This window comes from Prionailurus bengalensis, chromosome B4, assembly GCF_016509475.1.
Source record: "Prionailurus bengalensis isolate Pbe53 chromosome B4, Fcat_Pben_1.1_paternal_pri, whole genome shotgun sequence".
Classification (NCBI taxonomy): domain Eukaryota; kingdom Metazoa; phylum Chordata; class Mammalia; order Carnivora; family Felidae; genus Prionailurus; species Prionailurus bengalensis.
In genome coordinates this window covers 90,233,840-90,259,316 of record NC_057358.1, presented here as the reverse complement: position 1 = coordinate 90,259,316, position 25,477 = coordinate 90,233,840, and the positions used below count along the sequence as shown (strand labels likewise).

General features: G+C 41.5%; 1 protein-coding gene across 1 annotated transcript in view; it reads left to right on the top strand.

Moving 5' to 3' along the window:
* The first annotated feature begins 1,304 nt into the window (after window positions 1-1,304).
* The window catches only part of WIF1 (WNT inhibitory factor 1), a 69,262-nt gene continuing 45,089 nt past the window's right edge, over window positions 1,305-25,477 (top strand). The window contains exons 1-2 of the mRNA XM_043562954.1: window positions 1,305-1,724; window positions 2,221-2,360. Of these exons, the coding sequence (XP_043418889.1) occupies window positions 1,577-1,724; window positions 2,221-2,360 (288 nt within the window). The 5' untranslated portion in view covers window positions 1,305-1,576. The remainder of the gene's footprint in view (window positions 1,725-2,220; window positions 2,361-25,477) is intronic.

Here is a 25,477-nt window from a genome sequence, read left to right as displayed (position 1 = left end):
ATTAAGTAAGCACTTTAAAGTCCTTATAAGTTAAGGCACTGCAAGTTCAAAACAGTCATAGACATCTTGTCTAGTTACTTTTAAAGATCAACAGTTGTAAAGCTGAAAATATTTCATAATTGGAAATGCATATTCTGTTCTTTTTAGTAACTTATCGTGACCTAACATTTTTTTTAGCTGAATGCGTGCACATGTTCGGCTTCTGTTCTGTCCGTTCTGTTTGTTTTCCCCTCTTGAGGTGTCCACCACTCTACAAAGGACTGAGTGAAACACCACACCCAGCCCTAGACACTCATCCTTGGGCATTTGTCGCAGCATCTGGATGGTTAAGAACAAGGAGACGTAAACAACCCTTTTCTGAGTCTGAAATCTTTCTAAGCCTCTTTTTTTTTTTTTTTTTTTTTAATCGTTTGCTTCCGTTTTCTTTGCGCAGCTGAGGGACTAGGCAGGGAGCAGGTTAAATCCCTTCTGAGGAGGTCGGGTATGTATGTTAGGCTGTAGCCCACCGCCAGCCAACCAGTGTTCCCATAGGCAAGGCCAGAGCTTGGTCTTCCTCCCAAGCGCCTGTGATTTCAGTACCACCGCGCGCGCCTCCAAGTTTGGGGAAACCCCAGCAAACATAAGATTTTCATGGTTTTGTGAAGTCCTATCCTCACGGTGTCAGGTGCACGTGTCATCCAGCGTCCAGGGAACTCTTCCCGGGTGAGCAAGGAGAAGAGTCTCCCCAACTGTGAAAGCGCCCTCCTTGATGTGAATCAAGTGCGGAATGAAAGCCCTGCGCCAGGAGCCAAGCCGAGCGCCTGCAATCAAGGACACCACTGGACGGTGGATCGGGTTTTACACTGTATCAGCGTAGAGTATCAGCGTAGAGCGGCTCAGAGAGGAACGATAGTGGCGGAAAGGAAGAAGTGGAGGAGTATGTGCTTTCCTTTAGCACTGGCATAGGGATGGGGGGTCGTCGTCATCGTCGTCATCATCACCATCCTCAGAGCTTAATCAAGCCACGCGATGTCCGTTCTTCCCCTTTGCTTCCTGCCAGGCCAGCCAGGCGAGAGGCAGAGGCGAGTGACATCCCGGGGGGCCGGTCTGAGCGCCCCTCTCCTCAACCGCCTACACCACGCGTTCCCTTTGCGCGCGCTCGCACCCGCGCCCCGCGGCAGGGACGCGGCTTTTCCGAGGGTCCCGCGCCGCCCAGCGCCCCCCAGTGGCGAGCGGCTGGACCTCGCCACTCCTCGCTCGCACCTCACTCGCGCCCTCCCTTCCCGCTCTTCCTCTCGGCCTGTATTTAACCCTCGGGCTCTTGGCCTCGCCGTGCGTGCTGGCATCTCCCGCTTTGCCAGTCTCGCGTCTCCGCCGTCGCGTCTCCCTCCTGCGCCCCCTGCGCCTCCCAGCAGGCGCCGGCTCTCTCCTCCCTCCTCCCTCCTCCTCCGGCTCTCGCGGACTCACTCGCACGGGAAGGAGGCGGCTGCACGCCTGGCCGTCTAAGAGGGCACAGCTCCGGCTGAGGGAGGACTTCACGGACGCAGGTTGGGTGGGTGCAGCGGCGAGAGCCACGGCGAGGGAGATCTGGGGTAGCATGGCCGGGAGAAGCGCCTTTCCCGCCACCGCGCTCCGGCTCTGGAGCATCCTCCCGTGCCTGCTGGTACTGCGGGCGGAGGTCGGGCAGCCGCGGGAGGAAAGCCTGTACCTGTGGATCGATGCTCACCAGGCAAGAGTGCTCATAGGTAAGTCCCCCCGCGCCCACTCCCTTCTCTTGCCTGTGCCTTTACTCTCTCCAGCGCTTCTGTTCAAGGAGAGATGCATGCATTTAAGGATCTTTTAAAAACTTTAATTTGCAAGGAAGGTTGTTCCCCTCCACCTTTTAATAAGCTATTTTTCCACCTGAAGGCGTATGCCCTTCTCCCAAGAAACCTAAGCAGATCTAGTGTTCTGATCGCGCAGTTGTTAGTTTCCACAACCGTTAAGTTTTGCGGGGGACCCAGCGTTTGTTAACACCCGGTTACTCCGTGTCCACTCCGTTTCTTGAAAGCTTGTGTCTCTTAGCACCGTTCTTACCCCGTGCAGAGGAAAGTTAGTTGGTGCCAAGACAGGTGCGTGGTGTGTAGGCATGACCCATACCAATTCTTTAATGCTCCTTTTGCCTGCAGTTTCTGGTTTGGATTCTTTTAAGTCCACCTAGTTTGATAGTTTTGTTTTTGTTTTCGTTTTTTTTTTAACCAGGATTTGAAGAAGATATCTTGATTGTTTCAGAGGGGAAAATGGCCCCTTTTACACATGATTTCAGAAAAGCACAACAGAGAATGCCAGCCATTCCTGTCAATATCCATTCCATGAATTTTACCTGGCAAGCTGCAGGGCAGGTAAGTTCTGATACCAGAAGGGGTGGAGAAAATTACCCTTTAATATTTCCACTGCCCGATGGCAGGTAGAAATAATACGGTGTCACGTGTAGGCTGGTACTTTTTACCACGTTTAAGAGTGATTTCTCATGTGATTTCCAACGCCAATAAACAGCTAACTCGTGTTTATTGAAACATGTCCCATAAATTAAAGATTCCCAGAAGAAAAGGGGAAGCATTGTGCCTAAGCTTGCTATTTTGATATGACCGTGTCTTCAGGCTGCTAGAGACAAATACCAACATCACTTCCTGTGATCAGTGACATTAAAACTTAGTATCTAGAAGACTCTTTTCCCCATAGTATGTACTAATCATGTTTGACATTATTTATACTTTATAGCAAATTTTAAACTCTAAGTATTTTTGACATTGTGCGTTTGAAAAAAAATTGCTGAATGTTACTCACTGGAACAATGCAAATGCGATACATTTCTGGTTCAACTTCATAGCCTCAAAAAGTGTCATATAAGAATGTTTGTAAAATATTGCAGGCTATTGATTTTTTTAAGTAGCATTTTAAATACGTTCATATGGAAAAAGAAAACTGCAATATATTTTTTATGAAGAAGCAGACATTCTCTTAGCACACATCCTTTGTATTACATCCTTTGTATGTTACCTTTTGTACAGTTCCAATATTACACAAATGAGCTCTAATTTTGGAAAGAAAGGGACAATAAATGTTATAGGGATTTAATTTCTTTTGTGCAGTTGGAGAATTTACTGTAGAGGACAAAGAGTAAGTAATAAATTCTTTTATTCATTAGTCGGTAAAATATGTCCACTATGAGAGTCATTGTAATTATAATTAAAATCACATTCTCAGGTCCTTTTTTAAATCCATATTACTTAAGTGGCCATTTTTGTGATGAATGTGATCCAGAAGACACTTAATTAAAAGTAATTGTTTTGAATTGAGAAACCACTTTGTGTCTCTCTAATTATCTGTTATATTTGGGGTGTGATCATTTCAATTGTCATTTTTCCCTCAGGTCTGTTCTCTCATTTTTCCCCCTAAAATAAACCAAATCTAGACCCATTGACACTTCCATCATTGTAAAAAAAAATAGTTGTTTTGGATCCATCAGGGTTCATAACAGGAAGGTCATCTATTCTCACACCCCCATTTAGCAGATAAGTTCACTGAGGTGCCTATTGCTCCAAAAGAGACTATCCCTTTTCTTCCTATAGAATTCCCTCTTCACAGATACTTTATAGACAGTTAATTATGGAATATTGTGAAATCAGTTATAATTTAATGAATGACCTTTTATCATCTCTTTTTTTTTTCACCTGAATGTATCTGTGTTTGACCATTTGTCAGATGAGATCAACATTAATTCCATGTTTGTTTGTTTTTTAATGTTTACTTATCTTTGAGAGAGAGAGAGAGAGAGAGTGAGGAAGGGAGGGGCAGAGATGGAGGGGAACAGAGTATTCAAATTAGGCTCTGCGCTGAGAGCAGAGAGCTTGATGGGGCCCCCAAACTCTCAAACTGAGATCAGATCCTGACCTGAGCTGAAGTTGGACGTTTAACTGACTGAGCCACCTAAGCGCCCCTTAATTCAGTAGTTTTAAAAAGGACACTTTTTTAACCTATACTTTCATGAATTTGTAAGCACCATTGGAAGGTCGCTTAACTTACACCCCTTCCTAGCTGAAAGCATTTGATAACTGTAAGAGAAGCAGAAGGTATCAACGGTTCTTATTTATTTATTTTTCATATGCGTTTGTCTTTTGAAGAATGGAATTTGAAGCAAAGGCTTAAATGCCATGCTATCTCCCCTGTTGGTTTATGGCTAGTGCAGGTTTGCAAACACTGGCATGTTATTGAGTACAAAACGAATCACAGATCAATCTCCAGAATATCTCTTGTAAAGGATTAGAGAAGACATCAGAACTGGCATGGATATAACGCTTCTAGCATCTTTTTTTCTCCTGTTTAGTTGTTAATAGCCATTGTGGTTTATCTCATTACACCGGACAATGTTAGCCCCTCAGTTACCTTGCTCTTTATGCTTTCTGCTCTCGGCAGGTACTCTGGAGTCTGTCTTATTTAGCGGGAGGCTAGGTGAGAAGCGTGTGATCTACGCAATGCCAAACAGCGGGACATTTAAAAATATTACTTAAATGTTACTTATTTTATGCAACAACGTTATGTGACTCCAGCAGCATCATTTTTGAAATGCATGGACATTTTGAAGATGAGAAAAATAATCACTTCAATAGCAATTAAGTCTTTTGAAAGGCATCTCTGGCTAAAGCCAAACCACATCAAAACATCGACATGGAAAATGAAAAGCTCACTCCATTATCTAGTTATTTCATCCAAATAATATCAAGCATTTAGGGATTTCGATCATTTGAAATAACTTTTATGTTCTACTTCAAACAGATGCAAATAAAAAAATTACAGTGAGATTCGTTTCCCCACATCAAGTTGCTCAGGTTTTTAAGAGTGTTTTAAGTATGTGGAGAATTGGGCACGCTTGTATGTGGCTGATGCCCCTTGAGCCTTTTTGTAGAGCAATTTGATTCTGAGAGCAAAAAGCGTGATACGGATCCTTTGACTGGAAATTTTCCTTCCAGAGATTCATCCTAAGGAAATGATGTCCTAAGGATATTAATAAAAATTTAGGTGCAAGACTGTTCCTCATTACACTACTTATAAAAGTACACCTGTTGGGGCGCCTGGGTGGCGCAGTCGGTTAAGCGTCCGACTTCAGCTCAGGTCACGATCTTGCGGTCCGTGAGTTCGAGCCCCGCGTCAGGCTCTGGGCTGATGGCTCAGAGCCTGGAGCCTGCTTCCCGATTCTGTCTCTCCTTCTCTCTCTGCCCCTCCCCCCTTCATGCTCTGTCTCTCTCTGTCTCAAAAATAAATAAACGTTAAAAAAAATTTTTTTTTAAATAAAAAAAATAATAAAAGTCAACATGGGTAGAATGTAGAGGCCCAGTGATAGTGGCAGGAGAATGCAAAGAAGCATTAATAAGAATATTCTAGAGATCTAACCAATGCCACAGAAAAAAGATATTCATGACAGATTAAGTCAGCAGTGTATAACAGTATATTCTGATTCTATTATAAAATATGTAGGCAGACATAGGAACAAACATCTGATAAACCTCTGATTCTCCTGGGTATTAACATTAGTCACCTTCGCGTATTTTACATTTTTGTTTTTCCACAATGAGTGTGTATTGATTTGTAATTTCAAAAAACTATTTTACATTAGATACGTACAAAAAGTTGTACTTTAGAGTTTATGCGTGTATGACATTCTACATTAGTTTACTTATATTTATTACCCAGTATCATTTTTTAAATGTTTTTTTAAACTTATTTTTGAGAAGGAGAGAGAGCACAGGCAAGGGAGGGGCAGAGAGAGGGGGAGGCAGAGGATTCAAAGCAGGCTTTGCACTGACAGCAGAGAGCCCGATGTGGGGCTCAAATTCATGAACCATGAGATCATGACCTGAGCCAAAGTCAGACGCTTAACCACCTGAGCCACCCAGGCGCCCCAATACAGTATCATTTTTACACCACACATCACTCAACAAAATGATAAAACAGGTGGTTTTTGTGGCTGACTATAGCTATGGAGCCCAAAGAATTCACTAATGCTTCTCTGATTCTCACCAGTTTCTTTCAAGATCCCTAAAAATCTGCCTATGAAGCCTTTCCTATCTGAAATCAGATGGCCTGACCTCTTTCTCTCACTGAAATCCTCATTTTCCATTGAAAACCCTGTCTCTACTTTATCTCCCATTTAAAATACTCATTTACTCACATGCCCTTCTCAAGGCCTTTAGATCAGAGAAGAATTTCTATTAAAGAGGTTTAGGCTTAAAGGATTTTTAGTAATCAAGGGAAAACACTCTTTATTGCTGTATATAACTTTTAATAGTTGATATTTTTCAATGAGGCATTCCTTATTCTAATTTTTCTCCATATTTGGGACAGGTAGGGACCATGAGTGACCATTTTGGTTTTCTAAACGATGCACTAATTAAACATTTTATTTGGAAAATAACTCTTTCTGAAACTAATGGCTTTCAAATAAAACCTTAATGAGGAGTTTTGTTGGACAAATCTGAATTCCAGTATTAGGACACCACTGCTGATTTCCATATGAACCAAGTTGGTTCAAGGCCAAAATTTTTTGTTTATATAGATCTTATAAACAGATCTTTATTTATAAAGATCATATAGACTTGAACTTAACAACTGTAATATATTCTATCACCTGCACATAGATGCTAAGGTACTACGAGTCTAGTACGCAGTTAATAGGCCATCTCTTTTTATGTTGGCTTTTTTTTTTTTTTTTGCAGTGGTGATGGATTTATGCTGAGCCATATCTGTACTAGTTTTCCAACCTCCTTGTGACCAAATGCCTGGATTTCTGAGATGGTTGGCAAGGTTTGGGGTGACATTGGTGTGTATGGAATAGAAATTCTCTGGGTGAAGATAACCAGCCAGTATTAACTTCCAACCCACCACGTGGATTACCACGCAAGCCCTAACCATCTGTACCAACAGGTCCAGATCTTTTTTTTTTTTTTTAATTTTTTTTTCAACGTTTTTATTTATTTTTGGGACAGAGAGAGACAGAGCATGAACGGGGGAGGGGCACAGAGAGAGGGAGACACAGAATCGGAAACAGGCTCCAGGCTCCGAGCCATCAGCCCAGAGCCTGACGCGGGGCTCGAACTCACGGACCACGAGATCGTGACCTGGCTGAAGTCGGACGCTTAACCGACTGCGCCACCCAGGCACCCCAATATCTTAAAGTAAGCTTGTTATTATGTGTAGCGGTCACAATCCTTGTGACCACCAGAAGTCAGTGACAGAGCTTCATTTCCGTCAGTTTCAAGATGTTTAAAACCAAAACTTAAAAGCATCGTGGTGGATACAGGAAAGAAAGAGGAGAATTTTGTCTGCTGTGCTGGGGAGTGGGTGGTCACATGTATGTTGTGAACGCATTGACTATTGGGTTAAACTGCTGAAATGTGCTCCTTTGTTTCATGTATCACCTTACAAAACAGAAAATACTACATATGCCGAAAACGTAGCGTATCGAGTACAATGGTTTCCCATTATGTAAGGAACATAAATGTGTTCATAATCCTTCCTCATTTCCCTATCAATTAAAAAAACGCCCTGAATTAACTCCAACTGCCCTAAATAATAACAATAATAATACAAAATCAAGTATGAAGAAAGCTGAGAACTTTGCCTGGGTAGTGGTGTCTTTGAATGATTCCACTCAGTAGCACCCAAATTCAGCTTTAAAACAAGGAAGGTACTGTTGAAAAAAAAAAAAGAAAAAGAAAAGAAAACTCAAAAAGAGATCATTTGCCTGGAAACTGACTCAGATTTTTGCTAATTTTTTTTAAAGTGGAATCATTCCACTGATGTGTTTCTGTAATATGAACCAGATAATCCAATTATGTCATGAAAATGTCCCTAAAGCTCCAGATAACTTGTTTTTGCAGTACAGCGTTTGATAACGATGTCGCACTGGTCCCATTAAACTGGCTGCAGTTTGCAGTCTCAAATTTCCCATTGGACTGCTCGAGGAAAGGAGACCTGTCTCAAAATGGGTTTTTTCCTTCTTTTCTCCCCTTGACAAAAATGAAAGAAAAGCAATAGAGAGTGAGTTTTAATTCAAGCACCACCTCTCCCTCGTCAGAGGAACTACCAAGCACCCTTACCCACTTCCTTCCAATTCCGTAAGTTATGGTAACACTTATTATTATTATTTGAGTCCCTTCATGTGTACTGTCCACATTTTTTCCTAATGGAGGTATGATTGTTTTGGTAGTTGCAACCCAAGTGGCTGCATACTTTCATACTCCTGGGGTTTGCCATCATACCTTTTCAGTGGTTTTATGTCATCAAATGGAGGAAATGCCTCGTGTTTTGACCCCTGGTCCCTGGTTTCAAAGTGGGAATGTGAATATGTTTACATACTGTGGGCATGAGTTTTTTAAAGAAGGTACTCCTATCAAAAACCCAGCTTTAAACTTTCCATGTTTGGATTCTGCTAGGCTGTGGCATTTTGCATTGTGGTGGTGCGGACATGCCACCAGGGATCAAAGAGTAATTCTGCAGAGAGCCCATTTCATTTAGCAAAGCAGGCATGTGCCAGCCATCTGTTGTATCTGCTGATAGAAAACAGCAGTAAGTTTCTCAAACTTTTGCCAGAAAAAAAAAAAAAAAAAAAAAAAAAGCTTTATTGCTTAGAGGAGATGAGTTACAAGGTAACTTGTAAGCCCCATCTGGTTCTACAGCGATTTACATGGCACAAATGTAAACTCTGCTACGTCTTGCTTACATGGTGGTATAAAGGCATGTAAACAAACCCTTCGCTGCTATCCTCTGCGTTTATTCCCGACTTTAAAATGCTTGCACAAATAAAAATCTTTTAAATTGTTGTGGTGAAGCGGAAAGGAATGGTACTCAATAAAGCATTTTGTGTTGGATTAAACTCATTTAACTTAAATGTCCCTGACGTGTCGTGAGAGGAAAAGTTCAGGGATTAAGAGTTTGGTGACAGTGTTCTTCATCCTGTAGCTGGATCTCTGGAGGAGGCATTGTCAGGTTAGGATTCTTTTGCCGCAAAAAGTTGGCCAACTTGCCCCATTTGCCAACCTGGGAGTAACTTGGTTACACTGCTGTGAACCTTTAGGGGACGGGGAGTGTTCTCCCCTGCAGCATTCCTCTGCCTCAAGCACTCAGTCGATCACCAAACACAGACAACAAACATAGAGCACACAGAGAGGAATAAACATGGTCCCTGCCCTCAGGGAGCTTATAGCCTGGGAAACGTTCAGCATACTCATCCGAATAAGGTTAGAAAGTCTAGGATTGGTGGAGAGCACCAAGAAGGCCACTCTTTTCCCTGCCTGGAGGAAGAGAGGCGGGAGCTCTTCCCTGAGCTCACTGTGCAGGTGTGTCTGAATTAATTCCTGAAGAATGCGGAAAGCATCCATCAGACCCGCAAGGTAGGAAAATACCTTCCAAGCTGAGAGCTCAAGGGCGTTAAGTGCACGGAGGTCTTAAAGGGGAAGGCAAGGGGCGCCTGGGTGGCGCAGTCGGTTAAGCGTCTGACTTCAGCCAGGTCACGATCTCGCGGTCCGTGAGTTCGAGCCCCGCGTCAGGCTCTGGGCTGATGGCTCGGAACCTGGAGCCTGTTTCCGATTCTGTGTCTCCCTCTCTCTCTCTGCCCCTCCCTGTTCATGCTCTGTCTCTCTCTGTCCAAAAAATAAATAAACATTGAAAAAAAAAATTTTTTTTTTAAATTTAAAAAAAAAATAAAGGGGAAGGCAAGTGGTAGGTGATCATGAGTGGCCTCGTACACATCTGAGAGGTCGTGGGGATGATGCCCCAGTGAAGGGGATGTCAAGGTCAAATAATGGAGATGGTTCTGGGGGAGAAGAGAAGGTAGAAACAATTCAGGGATATTTCTCTCTTCTCTCTACTATGAAAAGAATGGACTCAACATTTTGCAGGTTTGTCCCAGGGATATATTAAGTACATGTTTGATTTATGTCTTGGGTGGACAGTGGCTTTTGTAAAATCATCATTTAGCTCTTCTTTCTTACTAAACTTTTGGAAAACTTTGTGATGGTTAGTTTCTGCTCCAGGTTTGTTTTGTTTTGTTTTTTGTTTGTTTGTTTGTTTGTTTGGCAGTAGGGCATAGAGCTATTAAAAAACCGCGCTTTGTGAGTACATAGAACGTCTTAAAAAATCAATTTAGTTTTCTAATGGAACTTAGAACTTTGAACTTAATGTGAAAGGAAGCTTAAATAAGGAAAAGAGTGTGTTAATTTGTGAAAGAATTGATTGAGCATCTATGCCCAACTCCCATACCTTTTTAAGTATCAAGAGAAGTACAATAAAGGTAAAGAAATTACACTTGGCAGGTAATGCTTCTGTTTAAATGATGAGAAGTGGACATTGGACATTGAGTTATTTAAAATAAGCCTGCTTCTTCAAGTATTAGATGTTCTTTTAAAACTTACTGGCTAAGAGGCACCTGGGTGGCTCAGTCAGTGAAGCATCTGTCTCTTGATTTTGGCTCAGGTCACCATCTCATGGTCCTGAGACTGAGAGCCCCATACTGAGTGTGGAGCCTGCTTAAGATTCTCTCTGCCCCTCCCCTGTTCACGCGCCCATGCGCGCTCTCTCTCTCTCTCTCTCTCTCTGTTTCTCCAAAACAACAAACAAACAAACTTATCAGTTAAAATTCTAAAATCCTAGGACAATTTCTGTTCTCTGTTTCCCTCAGATAGACTTATGGATTTTGTCTTTTGACTTTTCTAGATGAATGTGATTAAAGAATCCTGAAAATTGTCAGGCATCATTTGAAACCCATTCACCCAACCACAGTGTCACAGAGCAGCTATGTATTGTGTGGGCCTGAAACAGGGGACAGATGCAGGATTGACTTCTTAGCTGGCAATATGAGAAAGGAGATGAACACAGTTCTTGCTTAGCTGCTCTTGGCCAGAACCCAGATCGTGCCCCAGGGAGGCAACACGTGACTAAGAACCAATTTTCTGCCCTTGAGAAAAATTAGAAGCTAACTGGAGAGGTGGATATATACAAATAGATCATCCAAATAATTGCTGGGAAGCGGTATTGTAGCAGGACTAGGGCATTCTCAGGTTATAATGAGAGCATGGAGAAGGAACTCCAGAGCTGAGCTGAGCCAGCCAAGCAAAAATGTGGAAGAGGGGATGGTTTTTAGGAAAGGAAACAGCACTAGGAGACATATAGAGACCAGAACGACATTATCTGGGAACCAGTATGTTGGTGTGGCTGGAGTGTATGTGCAAGTAGGAAGTAGAGAGTTGGTCCTAGAGGACTTTGTCCAGCAAGTTAATGCATCTTGTGTTTACTCTACAGATGATGTTGAGTTATTCCATGAAACACAGCAGAGGACTGTAGGATCAGAGTTACATATTTAGATATTGTGTTAGTGGGATGGAAGATAGCTTTGAAGGGAATAGACTGCAAGGAGAGAAATCAGGAATAATTAATATATATAAGATCAGAGATGAAAAGAAGGGAAAAATGGATTGGGGAAACATTTCGGAGATAAAAATACAAAAGTCTTGGTGCTAGGAATAAAGAGCATCTCATTTCCTCCACTGTCTGCTTCATTAACTTGGCAGTAGCCCTGTTAGCCTTCCTGCCCCCAAGCCCATCCTTCCTGTCCCAGGGCCTTTGCACATGATGTTTCCACTGCTTAGAATTTACTCCCACTAGATTTCCATGTGGTTTGCTCCCTCATTTCCCCCATGTCCAATCAAATGTCACCTCCTCTAACAGGCCTTCCATGACTCCCCTCTGTAAAACATCAACCACCACCCTCATCACTCTTGAGTCTACCTCTCTGCTATATATATTTTTATAGCCCCAAGAATAACGATTATACTTGATTATATTTTATTTTAATTGTTCAGCCCTCCCATTCAATGTAAGCTCATGAGAACAAGGACTTTGTCCTGTTCACCATGTAACAACTCCAGGTCCTGAAACAGCTCTTGACACACAATAAGCAGTCAATAAAATATATGTTGAATGAATTAATACATGATGTAGATCCCATTATTATTCTGAGTTGATAGATAAGGCAGCGAAGACAGAGAGGAGCAAAAGAAACATGGGTAGCAAGTGGCAGAGCTGGAATTCAAACCTAGGCAGTTGGGATCCAGAGCCCTTGCTCTGATAAGTGCTAAATAGAGGTATGAACACAGAATGTGAACACAGAGGAGGTAACAAGAAACTCTGGCTGAGGAAGGAGGGCCAAGTTTCGCCAGAGAAGACAGAATAATTGAACTGGGAATTGAATCTGTTTAATGAGCTGAGACAGGAGTCAGGTGTAGGGAGAAGGACTGTCACAGGTAGAGGCAAAGGATCTGGGAGAGTGTGTTCTGGGAAGAGGTAATGGTGCCTCGGACAGGGGCCAGATGTATGCAAGGGAAAATATTGGGACCCAGAGCTGGGAGGCAGGGTGTATGTGTGTTTAGATGAGGCTGGACATTTGGGAAAGGCCAGAGGCAGAAACAGTAGAACCCATGGAAAGGTCACTTAACTCAATTCTTTTATCTGTAAGAAAAGCAGTTTAGATTAACTCTAAAATGCTTTCCAGGGGCACCTGGGTGGCTCAGTCAGTTAAGCGTCTGACTTTGGCTCAGGTCATGATCTCACGGTTCGTGGGTTCAAGCCCCACATCGGGCTCTGTGCTGACAGCTCAGAGCCTGGAGCCTGCTTTGGATCCTGTGTCTCCCTCTCTCTCTGTCCCTCCCCCACTTGCACTCTGTCTCTCTTGCGAAAATAAATAAACATTAAAAAAATAAAATAAAAAAATAAAATGCCTTCCAAATTCTAAACCATTATGATTCTATCTCTTAAGAAAACATCGTCAATCATTTTAACATTAACGGTAATATCTGTATTCAAATTGCAATATCTTTCTCTATTTTTAAAAATCAAGACAGAAAGATTCTTCCTCCAAAATTGTCCTATTTGTTGTGAAATTTAAAAAGGTTCATCTCAGTATACTCCTTTATTTATCGTATGTTGATGATGATACCCAATATTTGCATAGCATATACTTGCTGGGAGCTTTGCAGATACTCTCTCATCAGATCCTCCTCACAGAAAGCCAGAGGTAGGCACTAGTATTGTCCCCAGTGTATAAATGAGGAAACTGGGGTGTGAGGAAGTCAAATTACTTACCTGAGACTACACGGCTAAGAATACCTATGTACATGTTTATACACTTGAGAGAACTTATTATGGATGTCTTCGCATCCAAAAAATACCAATTCAAAGAACAATTTATCAATGCTTACTATGTCCTAGGTTCTGAGAATGCAAATTTTAATTGATCCAACTGCCTTCTAGGAATTCACCAGCTGGGGGTGAAGACCGTGGCGTCAACAAGGCAATAATAATTGTGGTGAGCTCTCAGGGCCAACATGTGTGGTTGGATGGGCATTTTCATCGCATAAGGGGAACAGACCAAAGCAGCGAGTTCAACCTGACCAAGCTGAAATCCAGCTCTTCGACATTTCACCTGTCAAATCTGACAGCATGCCACAGAGCTGCCTCTGTCCAGAGGGGCACTTCTACCTAATTTGCACACAGCCTTCATATGGGCCAGCTGGCCCCCATTACATGCCCTAAGAGAATTCCTACGGGAGCATAAAGCCAGAGGGTTTTGCCACTGGTCAGGTACATTTACAATTACTTGTATGCTGAAGAAGATATCACAGGAAAGATAACATCTAAACTGGGTCACGAAAAACGTTCAGTAGGCAGAGCATGACCAAGGCAGGTGGGGCTGGGATGGATGTTCTGGGTATGTTGAATGATGCATAGGAAGGTACGCAGGATTGAGAATCACTGGTGTGGTTGGAGTAGGACTGTTAGTCCCAAAAAGTTTGAGACCATGATGACTTCTGTATGGCAGAGCTGACTTGTATTACAGAAAATGGGGAGCATGATAACAGAGACGGTAACATCGTGCCTGTGTGCAAGATAACTTTGGTGGCAGAGGGAGGGCAGATAATGGGGTGCCACGTGGAGAGTGGATACTGGGGTGCCTGGCTGAGGACAAGGAAACAATTAGGAAGTTTTAAAAGACATTACAAGGTGAAGTAAGGCAGGGGGTAGGGAGAGAGAGGAAGAAGCAGATCCCAGAGATATCTCTCAGGATAATTGACATGTAGGTGCTATGGTAACAGGGGACTGGAGGATGACTCTAAGCTGGCTGGACAGATGGTCGGATGGTTATGTCTTAACTGAGAAATTAATTACAGGAGTAAGCGCAGAACGGTTTGAGGTACAAACCGTTTGGAACTTCCCGAACACGAATTTTCTGCTGAACATTCAGACAGCAGAGTCTGGTATGAATGTGAAAACTGGAGTCTAGGGCAAAGATATGAGATGTAGAATCGAAAGACTGATTTTGGAGATTGAGAGTTTTTTCTTCTCTACCTAGCTCTCTTCCTTCCTGGTTTTGACCTCAACTCAACAGATACTTGGGGTCCTACAAAATGCCAAAGCTTGTGCCGAATGCTAAAAACACAAATATAAATTGTATATGAAGCTTGCCCTCAGTCTAGTATGACAACAGATATGAACAAAACAACAACAATGCAATAGTAAATGTATTGTAATTGCAAAATGAACAAAGTGCTGTGAAAATACTGAGGAGGGAGCATAACTCTTTTGGGAGAGGAGTGAATTAATCCACATAGAGTTCCTGGCGCTCTTCAGGGCATAACCTGAAGCCTGTGAAACTAACATATGCACACTTGGAACAACTCTGCTTAACTTCATGGCTTTTATGTACTTGAGACAGTATGGCCTAATATATTCTGCTTTCTACTTGCTATTATTATTGTTGTTGTTGTTGTTGTTGTTTTGGAAAGGAATACAACAAATGTCACTATACCACTAGGTGACAGAGAAAATCATCTCTCCAGAATCAAGCGTCTAGAAATACTCTTGGGGAAAACAGTCTGTGGGAGCTGGAGATATGCCTGAATAAACCTATACTATAGAGCTTGTTAGGATGCCTGGTTTACAAGGGCTATTTCAGTATTAGTCATGGATGCACCACTGGGTGGGCAGGGGGGAGGGGGAGAGGCAGTGGGATTCACATCTGAAGTCCACGTAGATTTATCTCCTATTTAAGGCAATACCCTGATGGAACCCTAATAAACTTGTAAAATTACTCTGATGTTTTCCTTTTGAGTACTTATAGTGAAGCCATTTGACTCCTGTCATTTGTTAATTCGATCAATATTCCTGTTTCCAGTTGGAACTTGGTAAGACGTTGAAATTGTATTTATATCGCTGTCACTTACAGCAGTAGCCAGCAGGTGGCAATGTAAAAGTTACTTCTTTGTGGAATTTTCCATCTCAGCATTTTTTAAGTCTGTGGGGGTGCTCTCTAACAGAGCCCAATTTGTAGGGTACTGTGATCTTACATAACTCATTTCAATAGGCCATTAATATATTCAGTAAGTTAGAAAATAAACTATCTCAAATTCCATGTCACTGAAAACCTCAAGACTCATCATAAATTTGAAAACTCATCCTAAATAAGTACAAATGTGAATGATTTCATTGTACCCTGATTTTCTGTTTCTTCCTTTTAAACAATTGCTCAATCTCAAGCAGGAGTCAAGTTTTAAGTTATCTCTCCATATTCATCCAGTGTTTTGTTTTGTTTTTGTTTTGCCTTCTCTGGCTGTAACTTTAGGTGTCAACAGAATAGCAGAGTTGGAAGATATCCGAGAATTCATTCACCCTATCAAGCCTAACCATTATCTGAAGCATCCATGAGTTGTGGTTTCTTAACTTCTAGTTGAACGTGTGCAGTGGCAGGGAACTTATTAAGGCAGATGTTACTGAATTATTTTAATTGTGTTAATCATAGAAAGGTTTCTTCATAATGGGCTACAACCTGCCTTCCCACTGTAACTTGAATCTCCCAAGACTCTACCAGTCTATGGACTTACACTGGGCATTTATACCCTGAAGTTTGTTGCCTCATCCTCTCCACTGCTAATGGAGGGTCTCTGGTTCAGTTACTCCTACTTCTTTCCTGGCAAAGACCAGCTAGTTCTGTGAATTCTGTGCCATCCTGGAGGGAGATATCCTGACCTCTGCTGCTACATTATGGTCCTGGTGAGACCTGCTTGTCAGGTCTAGATGCAGCCTCTCTATGCTCCCTAAGCAATAAAGACTCAAGGGGCCACAGAGGGCTGTATTCTCCATAGGTCTTACCGTCTCAGAGCAACTTGGTGTTCTGTGCAGAAATGGGGAGTCTCCCCCTGCTCCCTATTTGACATCGAACTTTATCGCTTGGCACCTAAAACAACATGACCTAAGCCCTTTGGCTCCAACTAGACACCAACATTAATTTCCTGCAGCCCATGTCCCCAAACATCCCCAATTTCTCCAGCTCCTTCACATAAGCAGTTTTGCATCTTTTCAACCTTGATTCCTAAATACTTAGCAAAAGTATAAAATTATCACAGATGGAATTTACTGGTATTTTACTCTTTATAGTCCCATGAGAAAATAATTCATTGCTAGAATTGGAGATTACTTCTAGAATTGTGAAATCATTTTTGGTTTACAAAACTTGTATGATAAACTAAAGACGGAGAAGAAAAGGGAGGGGAAGAAAAATGGAAAATAGCTAACACTTACTAAGGTATTCTGTGTGCCAGTCACTGTGCTAATAATCACTTCTCATCACTATCTAGTTTAATTCAACAACCCTGTGAGATTAGCGTTACTAATATTCCCATTCTACAAAAATGGCGACCGGGTCACGAAAAGTTATGCAAACTGCCAAAGTTCACATATCTAGTAGGTAGTGGAGCCAGGATTTAAACTCAGGTAATCTGACTCCAGAATCCACGATGAAATGGCGTCTTGAACTCTTTTAAAACAGATTTTCCTGAATCTACGTCTTTATTCTTTAGACATTTTATTGCATGCACACCATGTGCTGTGAAGCATGAGTTAGATACCACCCTGACCAATAAGAGCTGACACTGTTACAGGTGCTAAAATAGCATGGCTTTCAAATATTTGGTAAATATTTGATCGACTCACTTGAAATTGTCATCTTTAGTAGGTCAAAATGGTTGAATTTCATGTGATTTCACTTAAGAAGAAGAACTGACACTTACTGAATATTTACCTCGTGCCAGGAGCTCTTCTAAGTAATTTATAGGTATTATCTCATGTAATTCTTGGACCAATTCTGTGAAGTGAAGATACTATTTTTATCTCCATGAAACGTATGAGAAGCCGGAGGCGCAGAGAAATTAAGTAACTTGCCCAAGATCATACCTTAGTCATCTGCAGGGCCAGGCCCTGAACCCTGGCAGTCAGATGCCACAGTAGGTATAAGTATGTCTATATTATGTCACCTCTGAGTTATCTAACAGTAGGCCAATCTGCCCATCCAAATCAATTTTTAAAGAAGCAGCTTCATTTAGAGAGTCGTACCTTATGAGGCCACTAGTGAATCAACTAGGTCAAGATCTAGTTCAGAAGCTAAATGGAACAAATACAAAATCCATTCAAACTGGCTGAGTGTCTTTGGTTCCCAAAGTTTGATCAGTAAATGTATCTGATATCCTGGATATCCGCAGGCTTGAATTTGGAGAGTTATCGTTGCATATCCTGTGTTGTCTGGGGTTTGAGGCAACATTTACTCATAAGCTGAATTAGTACAGCTCTCTTGAATTAAGGTAAGAGATTTCTATCATTCTGCTAATAGCAGTGACACCTTTCTATATCACACCTAATAGTTTAAGACACGCTTTCGTTTATATTGTTTCATTGAGTTCACTCAGTCCTCCTAATGACTGAAAAACCATGCATTGCTAAAACTGTAGATAATTAAATATGAGGAATAACTGTGATAATTTGCAGTGGATGGCCTTTGGCCAAAAGTAAAATAATTCAAACCTGATCTTTAATAGCTGTACATTCTTCTATAATGCACAAAAGTTTTGCATCTGTGATTTTATAGAAAGGCTTTTGCCTTTCGATAAAAATAAATAAGGGCCCATTCAATAAATTCTATTTAAATTATAAGGAAACATTTTCAGTGGAAAATAAAAGTAGATTACCATTCCATTGCCATGGTGAGGAAAGAAATAATCACCCTTCATCTGGGTTCATACTTGGTATTTCAGATATCTGTTGCCATCAATTCCTTGAGAAACTCTGCATAGCCAAGACTTTTCTAGAATGGTATTTACATGCTTGTAGAAAGCTGTCCCCTTAACTTGAAGTTAAGAGAGATGATTGAATCTGCCCTTTTGAGGGGGACATAGGGCCAGTACTAGGCTCAGTGGGACAAGTGAGGCACTCGGGGTGATTGTGTGAACCTAGGAGTAAGTGCCTCCATACATTTACAGTCTGGGTGCCCTGATCACCTCCCCCTAGTCCAGGCGCTGACCATACTGGAGAACACGATGTGTGGTCGTTAATTTTACGTGTCAACTTGACTGGGCCACACGGTGCCCAGACATGTGGTCCAACATTATTCTGGACACATCTTTGACGGTCTTCTGGATGACATTACCATTGAACTGGGAGACTGGGACATATGACCCTCCCCAGTGTGGATGGGCCTCATTCAATCGTGTGAAGGCCTGAATAGAACAAAAAGGCTGACCCTCCCACGAGGAAGAGAGAACTCTTCCTGCCTGACTGCCTTCAGACTGAAACACTGGCTCTTCTTGGGTCTTGAGCCTCCCTGCTTTCAGACTGGAACTGATACCACTGGCTTCCCTCAGTCTTTAGCTGGCCAACTGCAGACGTCAGACTCCCCAGCCTCCATAATCACATGAACCAATTCCTTATTAACTATTTATCTATCTATCATCTATCCTATTGATTCCTTCTAGAGAGCTCTAATATACTGTTTTCTGTCTTAGCTGCCCAACAAGAGGAGAAGTTAACTATCAAAGAGAAGCAAACAGCAGCGTGGGCCAAATCTTGATCAACTTAAATGCTTGGGGCCTTGGTTTCTTCAAGTGCTAAAAGGAAATCATTAATTTACTTTTTACCCTGGCAGCAAAATGCAGTTGCATAATGTGTACAAAGTACTTGACACATAGTCGACACCAGAAAAGTAGGGTCTTTTCTTCCCTTTATATTAATGAGCTGTTAGTGCTAAATGGAAGCCGTGAGGCCAAAGAAAGGTAGTCTGGCAGATCCCAGGCTAGGGAGTGTGCTGGCGGGGTGCCCAAACTCCACCATAAGTGATGGCGTCCCAGTCTCTGAACTCACCGTGTCCCACTGAGCTGGCCTCGGGAGATCTGGCTTCTGGCTCGGCTCCCACACCATCTATCTGGGGCTTCAGACAAGTATTTCATTTTCTTTCTCATCTGTAAAATAAGGGGTTCCTTTCAGTTCTAAAATGTCTGTGATTTGTTACTAGCCATTATCACTTCCGCATTGTTCTTGGTTCCGCGTTTGAATTCAAATCACAGAGAGAAAAACAACTTGGACAATACCATTAATTGTAGCAAAAAGGAAGAAAATGTGAGCAGAACTAACTTTCAAAATACTGTTTGCTGAATCACACCAATAAAATCCAGCAAAATCTATTTTAGGCAACGTTCACCTGGTTTTCCAATAGCAGCTTGGTTTCAGTTCATTCAGTTTGACGAATAAACTCACGTTAGGAGTTCAGCTCTGAGGCAGGTAGGCCAGACAGCTATGCGACTCATATTAACCTTTAAGACCTTTTGACAAATGATTGTTACTAGTAATATTTCCTCTGTAAGACCTTCTTCAAATCATAGTTCCTTTCTAGACATTCGTAACACTTATTCCTTGCTGGGCTCTTTACAAAGGACTGAGGAATCAAGTCTGAGACTTTGTCTCTCTGTTACAAATGGAGGTTTTTACACTTCCAGCTGTCCCTGTAGTAATTATAACTTGCAGCACTCGTTCCTCAGTGACATAAACTAGACTTCATTAGGGTTTTCAGTACTTAATTTCCTGGGTATAACCCTGGGTATAACCATGAATCGTTACAGAGTTTTATTTATTTTTTTTTTAATTTTTTTTTCAACGTTTATTTATTTTTGGGACAGAGAGAGACAGAGCATGAACGGGGGAGGGGCAGAGAGAGAGGGAGACACAGAATCGGAAACAGGCTCCAGGCTCCGAGCCATCGGCCCAGAGCCCGACGCCGGGCTCGAACTCCCGGACCGCGAGATCGTGACCTGGCTGAAGTCGGACGCTTAACCGACTGCGCCACCCAGGCGCCCCCAGAGTTTTATTTTAAGTTCATTACTTTTTTCTATCATAAGTGAGTACACTCTCTAAATGTCTTTGGAAAATACAGAAAAAGAGAAGGAAGAATGGGAGAAGGGAAGTCATGTATAGTTAACTCACGTAAGAAAACGCTAAAATATTGGTGTTTTTCCACCTAGGGTTTTTCCGTTCAAGCAACAACTTGTCCCCTTTTTTGTTGTTGTCTGCTTGGGAACAGTGGGGCAGTTTCCCATGTTATTACATATTCTGTAAACATGGTTTTTTAACAACCACACTATATTCTGTGGATTATTTAAACGTTCTCCTATTGGTGTTGTCTCTAGATAAGTTTTCACTATTACAAATAACACTGTGAACAGCAACCCAAGGCATAAAAGTTTTTCCATAGGAGGATTACTTCCTTAGGGCTGAGTTCCACAAGTGGAATTTCTGAGTCAAAGCACTTGATAGTTGTGCAGGCTCTTGGCACATACGTTAATGCTGAATGGCTTCTAATGGGGACTCCATACTTTCAACAGAATTATGCAAGGATATCCTTTTTAGTATTCTCTCTTTAGTATTTTTAGTATTTAATATTAGAGGCTTAATTCTAAACCTTGAAATGAGGCTTTCTAAATGGTCCTGGTGGCTGTTGATTTGTGCCTGCATTTTTAAGTTCTGACGAGTTTATCTCAGTAGGAGTTTCATACTGTAGGGGGCAGTGGGGGATCAGTAAGTGGCTGTCCTTTTCCAGAGAGGGATGTTAAGGTCGGCCAAGGGAAAGAGCTCTGCATAGGGATGATTAATTGCGAACACAGAACTCTTCAGATATATATTAATTATAAATTACGGATACAAATACAAAACCAGTGGGTGAATTGCAAAGAATAAAATAGGTCATTCCTTTTTAAACAGCAAAGAAACACATTTTCTATTAATTTGAAGTGGGTATGAATAAATATATGAGTTTTTCTGGACGTTTCAGGTACATAGATATGTGTACCCAGAAATATTTTGAAATAATAGTGATTGGAACACTTATTTCTGCATATATACCCTTTAAATAAGTTTTTTATATATTAAGTAGTTTATTATTATGCTCCCAACACTCAGTGGTATAATTTTCTCAGTTTTAAAAGGCACAAAGTTTGAGAAGGATTAGCAAGTAGGTCAACTTCCAAGCCTAAAGAGTTATTGTCATCAGCGGCTAGAGCATAGCACTTTCTAAGAGGAAGAATGGCATATTTACTACATTTATCAAAATAAGGGAGCTCTGAGCAAATAAATATGCTTTTATAGGTGTTCCATAAAAGGGAAGACAAATTAATTTGCTGGTCAGAGCTCCCGGAGCTGGATATTCAAGCAGAGAGAGAAAGAGTTGGTTTAAAGGACCCTTTGGAGAAAAGTACTCAGGCAGCTGGGTTCACTTGAACCAGAAGTCTTGATATCAGAGTAAATATTCTGCATTTTAGCCTCTGAAGTGTCTGTTAACTTGTCCTGAATTTGCTGTCTATGGAATAAAATGGTTCAGGCAAGAAAAAAAAAGCCTGGTAGGTAGACACAAATTACTGTTTATAAACTGCTGGCTTCTCTGCTGCAGAGAATCTCCTGTAGCCACTTCAAGGACAGGAGCCCTCACCTGCTTCTTTGAGCAAAATCTCCTGCAGCGAACAGGTGGCAAACAGAAGGGAAATGGACAGGTCTGACGGAGGGATTCTCAGCCACCCTGTTGGCTCACCCTAAGCAATCTCACCAATTGGTTATCAACATGTATCTCTGTAGTTTAGAAAATATCAGAAATTGATAAAGGCAACAGTGCGCATCCAGGATATCTGTGCAGCAAATTTCCAGGTTTGCACATTTCTGAGATTACTCATGAGGTCTTAGATCGTAAGAGCACAGAACTAAAACACTGACACTTTAAGAACTAGCTCTTTATCGAGCCCAGTTCTCTACCCGGTTTTCTATGCAGAAATAATTCTGTTCTTCCCAAATGCTCAGGAGGGTGTTGATGTTAAACGCTGGAAGGATTTGTCAAGGGCTGCCTCCACTCAGAATCACAAACTCTTAGAAGGGAAGGGAATCTTAAAGGTTCTTTCCACCACCTGCATTTTCAGATGAGAAAACCACGGACCAGGGGTGATGCCAGACATTGTGAGAATCACAGAGTTAGCAACAAAGCTGGCAAAAGAACGTATCTTCTGACAGAGAGAGCTTCCCACTTTGTTTCCGTCTGAAACTTAAGGCTATGAGAGGGTTAATAACACCATATCACAATTCAACAGTCCCATAAAATGTGGAAGGAAAGAATTGCCTATGATTTTTCTCCCAGAATGAAGAATAAGGAAGTCTGTTGATCTGTTTTTAGGTTACACAGTCTAGCAAACACACAAACACATGTGCGCACGAGCACGTGCGCATGCACACACACACACACACACACACACACACACTAATGTGAAATTTTGAGGCAAAGCCAATGGGTTGGTCACTGCTCTGAATAACAGGATGAGGCAATAGCTGGAGAGGGCACTGGTCGGTTCTGGCCATCATACATTTCACCCAGCACCAGTGGCCAAGACGTGGTAGGTATTTAGCAATGGTAGTGCCCCAAATCTCAGGCTGTTATCAGTATTGGGGTTTTTTTTCTCTTTCATTTTAACAGCCGTGTAATGGAGACAGTGTTAGGGAAGTATTATGGAAAGCACACTGAGCCAGTCTTGATGGATGGGCCTTGGAAATATAATTTAACCTCCCTGGCCCTCAGTTTCCCCAAATGATCTCCTAGACTTTTTCCAGCTCTAAAGTGTCATGTCTCGCCATCAGAGGGGCTTTGTGAAGACTGACCTGTTTACAAAGCTCTCTGAGATCCCTTATTGTGGAAATTCCAACAGTATCAAAAGAAATACAGATACAAAATTTTCAATGACATTTGAAAAGTGTTTAATAGTCAGATGATATATATCTTTAAAAATAGTGTTATTTTTAGGTGATTTTGAAAAGTTGGCCTGACCCTGTGCTAGCCTGTTTCTAAAAGCCTGGGTTCATAGGTTGGCTTTGTCTTCTATCCACTGCCTATGGAGGAAGAACAACATGACGTTAGCACAAAGTGTGGTGACCCTTTTGTTCTGATGTCCTCCTTTCAGTTCACTTTAGAACACTGGCTCTTTCTTCGAGGTGAATTCTTTCCCCTAGAATCCACCAATCCTAGAATTACAACCTCTCCCCCTTTTCTTCCTTCTTCCATTTAATAAACACGATGTTTCTCCATGGTCCTAGAACTGCGATTACTTCAATTTCCCCTAATAATATCACCCCAAGAAATATGGTACAACCAAAGAAAAGCGCTGAAGATGGAAATATATAAGAGAAAATGTCAAGGTGATTCTGAAAACAGGCTGATGGAAAGAGTACTGCAGAAATATTTACTCTCTGGGAGGAAGATAATTTAGAAATAAGTACTAAGGAAAGATTTGATTTTCTGGAACAAAGAAATTTTGGAAGGATCAGGAAGAGTAATATAGAGTAGCATAAACAAAGGATAAAACTTGGGAGTGGAAAAATTAGAAAAAGAAGTAGACAATGTACAGCCCAGAGCAGGAGGACTGGAGAGTGAATGCTGACAGGGAAGCTGCTTGTGAATGCAAAAGTCTTTTAAGGTCAATAGTCCATCAGCAGAGCAGAAAGGGATCTCAGCCTCTCTCAGCATATAGGCCAGATCTTTAACTACCTTCTGTAGGAGCTCTGCCATCATCTTTGGCTATCCAGAGTTTCATCATTTTGATGGCCCACATTTTGTCTCCATCCAGAATCTTCCTTGCTACAATGAAATCTAGTTGCTTTTTGTTATACTTTTCAGGACTTGAGAACAACAGCCAAAAATTCATTTACATCAAAGTAGGACTCCCTTTCCAGAATGATATGTAAACAACAAAACAAGAAGAACTAGAGACAACAATGAACTTGAAAAAGTAGTCAGTCTGAATACTTAATTTTCAAAAACACTCCTTCATAAGACTTCTTAAATGGTTTCAGTAGATTTTTGGTATGTTTTTCTAAATCCTTCTGATTCGTTCGTATCATTTATTTATTTATTTATTTTTTCAACGTTTATTTATTTTTGGGACAGAGAGAGACAGAGCATGAACGGGGGAGGGGCAGAGAGAGAGGGAGACACAGAATCGGAAACAGGCTCCAGGCTCCGAGCCATCAGCCCAGAGCCTGACGCGGGGCTCGAACTCCCGGACCGCGAGATCGTGACCTGGCTGAAGTCGGACGGTTAACCGACTGCGCCACCCAGGCGCCCCTCGTTCGTATCATTTAAAATAGATATTAATATTTTTTAAATTCTCGATTCTTTTTTATTTTTATTTTTAAATTTCATTTTATTATTATTTTCTTGAGAGAGAGAGATAGAGCACACGCAAATGAATGATGGGCAGAGGGAGAGGAAGGGAGAGAATCCCAAACAGGCGCCGTAAACAGCATGGAGCCCAACACAGGTCTCTAGCTCCTGACTCTGAGTTCATGACCTGAGCTGAAATCAAGACTTGAACGTTTAACCAATTGAGCCACCCAGATGCCCCCCCCCAATTCTTGCTTTTTAATTGAATTAATTTTTAATTAACCTACAATGTTAATTTTAATTTTAAGTGTACAACATAGTGATTTGACAATTAAGTGTAGTCACCATCTGTCACCATACAACGTTATTACAATTTTATTGGCTGTATTCCCTATGCTGTACGTTTCATCTTCGTGACTTATTTTATAACTGGAAGTTTGGACTTCTTAATCTTCATCTTTTTCACCTGTTGAACCACCCCTCTCCCCTCTGGCAACCACCAGTTTGTTCTCTAAATAGATACTAGTATCCTATGTAATGCATGACATGAAGGAAGAATTTTACACACAGTAAATTTCATAATCAAGTTGACTTTTTCTATATAGCAGAAGATTGCTAACTCATATTCAGTTTGTAACAAACTATGATTTTCCAGATCTGATTTCTCTACTTTCAGCTGCTCCCTTATACCTCAATGGTTGGCTTTTTGTCCCTGCAAATTTTATTCTAGTTTTAGTGTTGAGATGTTTTAATTGATTAAGAACATTTAGGTGCTTCTGTCTTCCAGAGTATGAAAAGCCACTTAATTTAAGAAAGGCCACAGCTTTTGTAAGCACCTTCACACTTTTTTTTTTTACAAAAGCCACTCATAGGAAATCTTGATAGATTGGTTTCCAAGACCAGTCT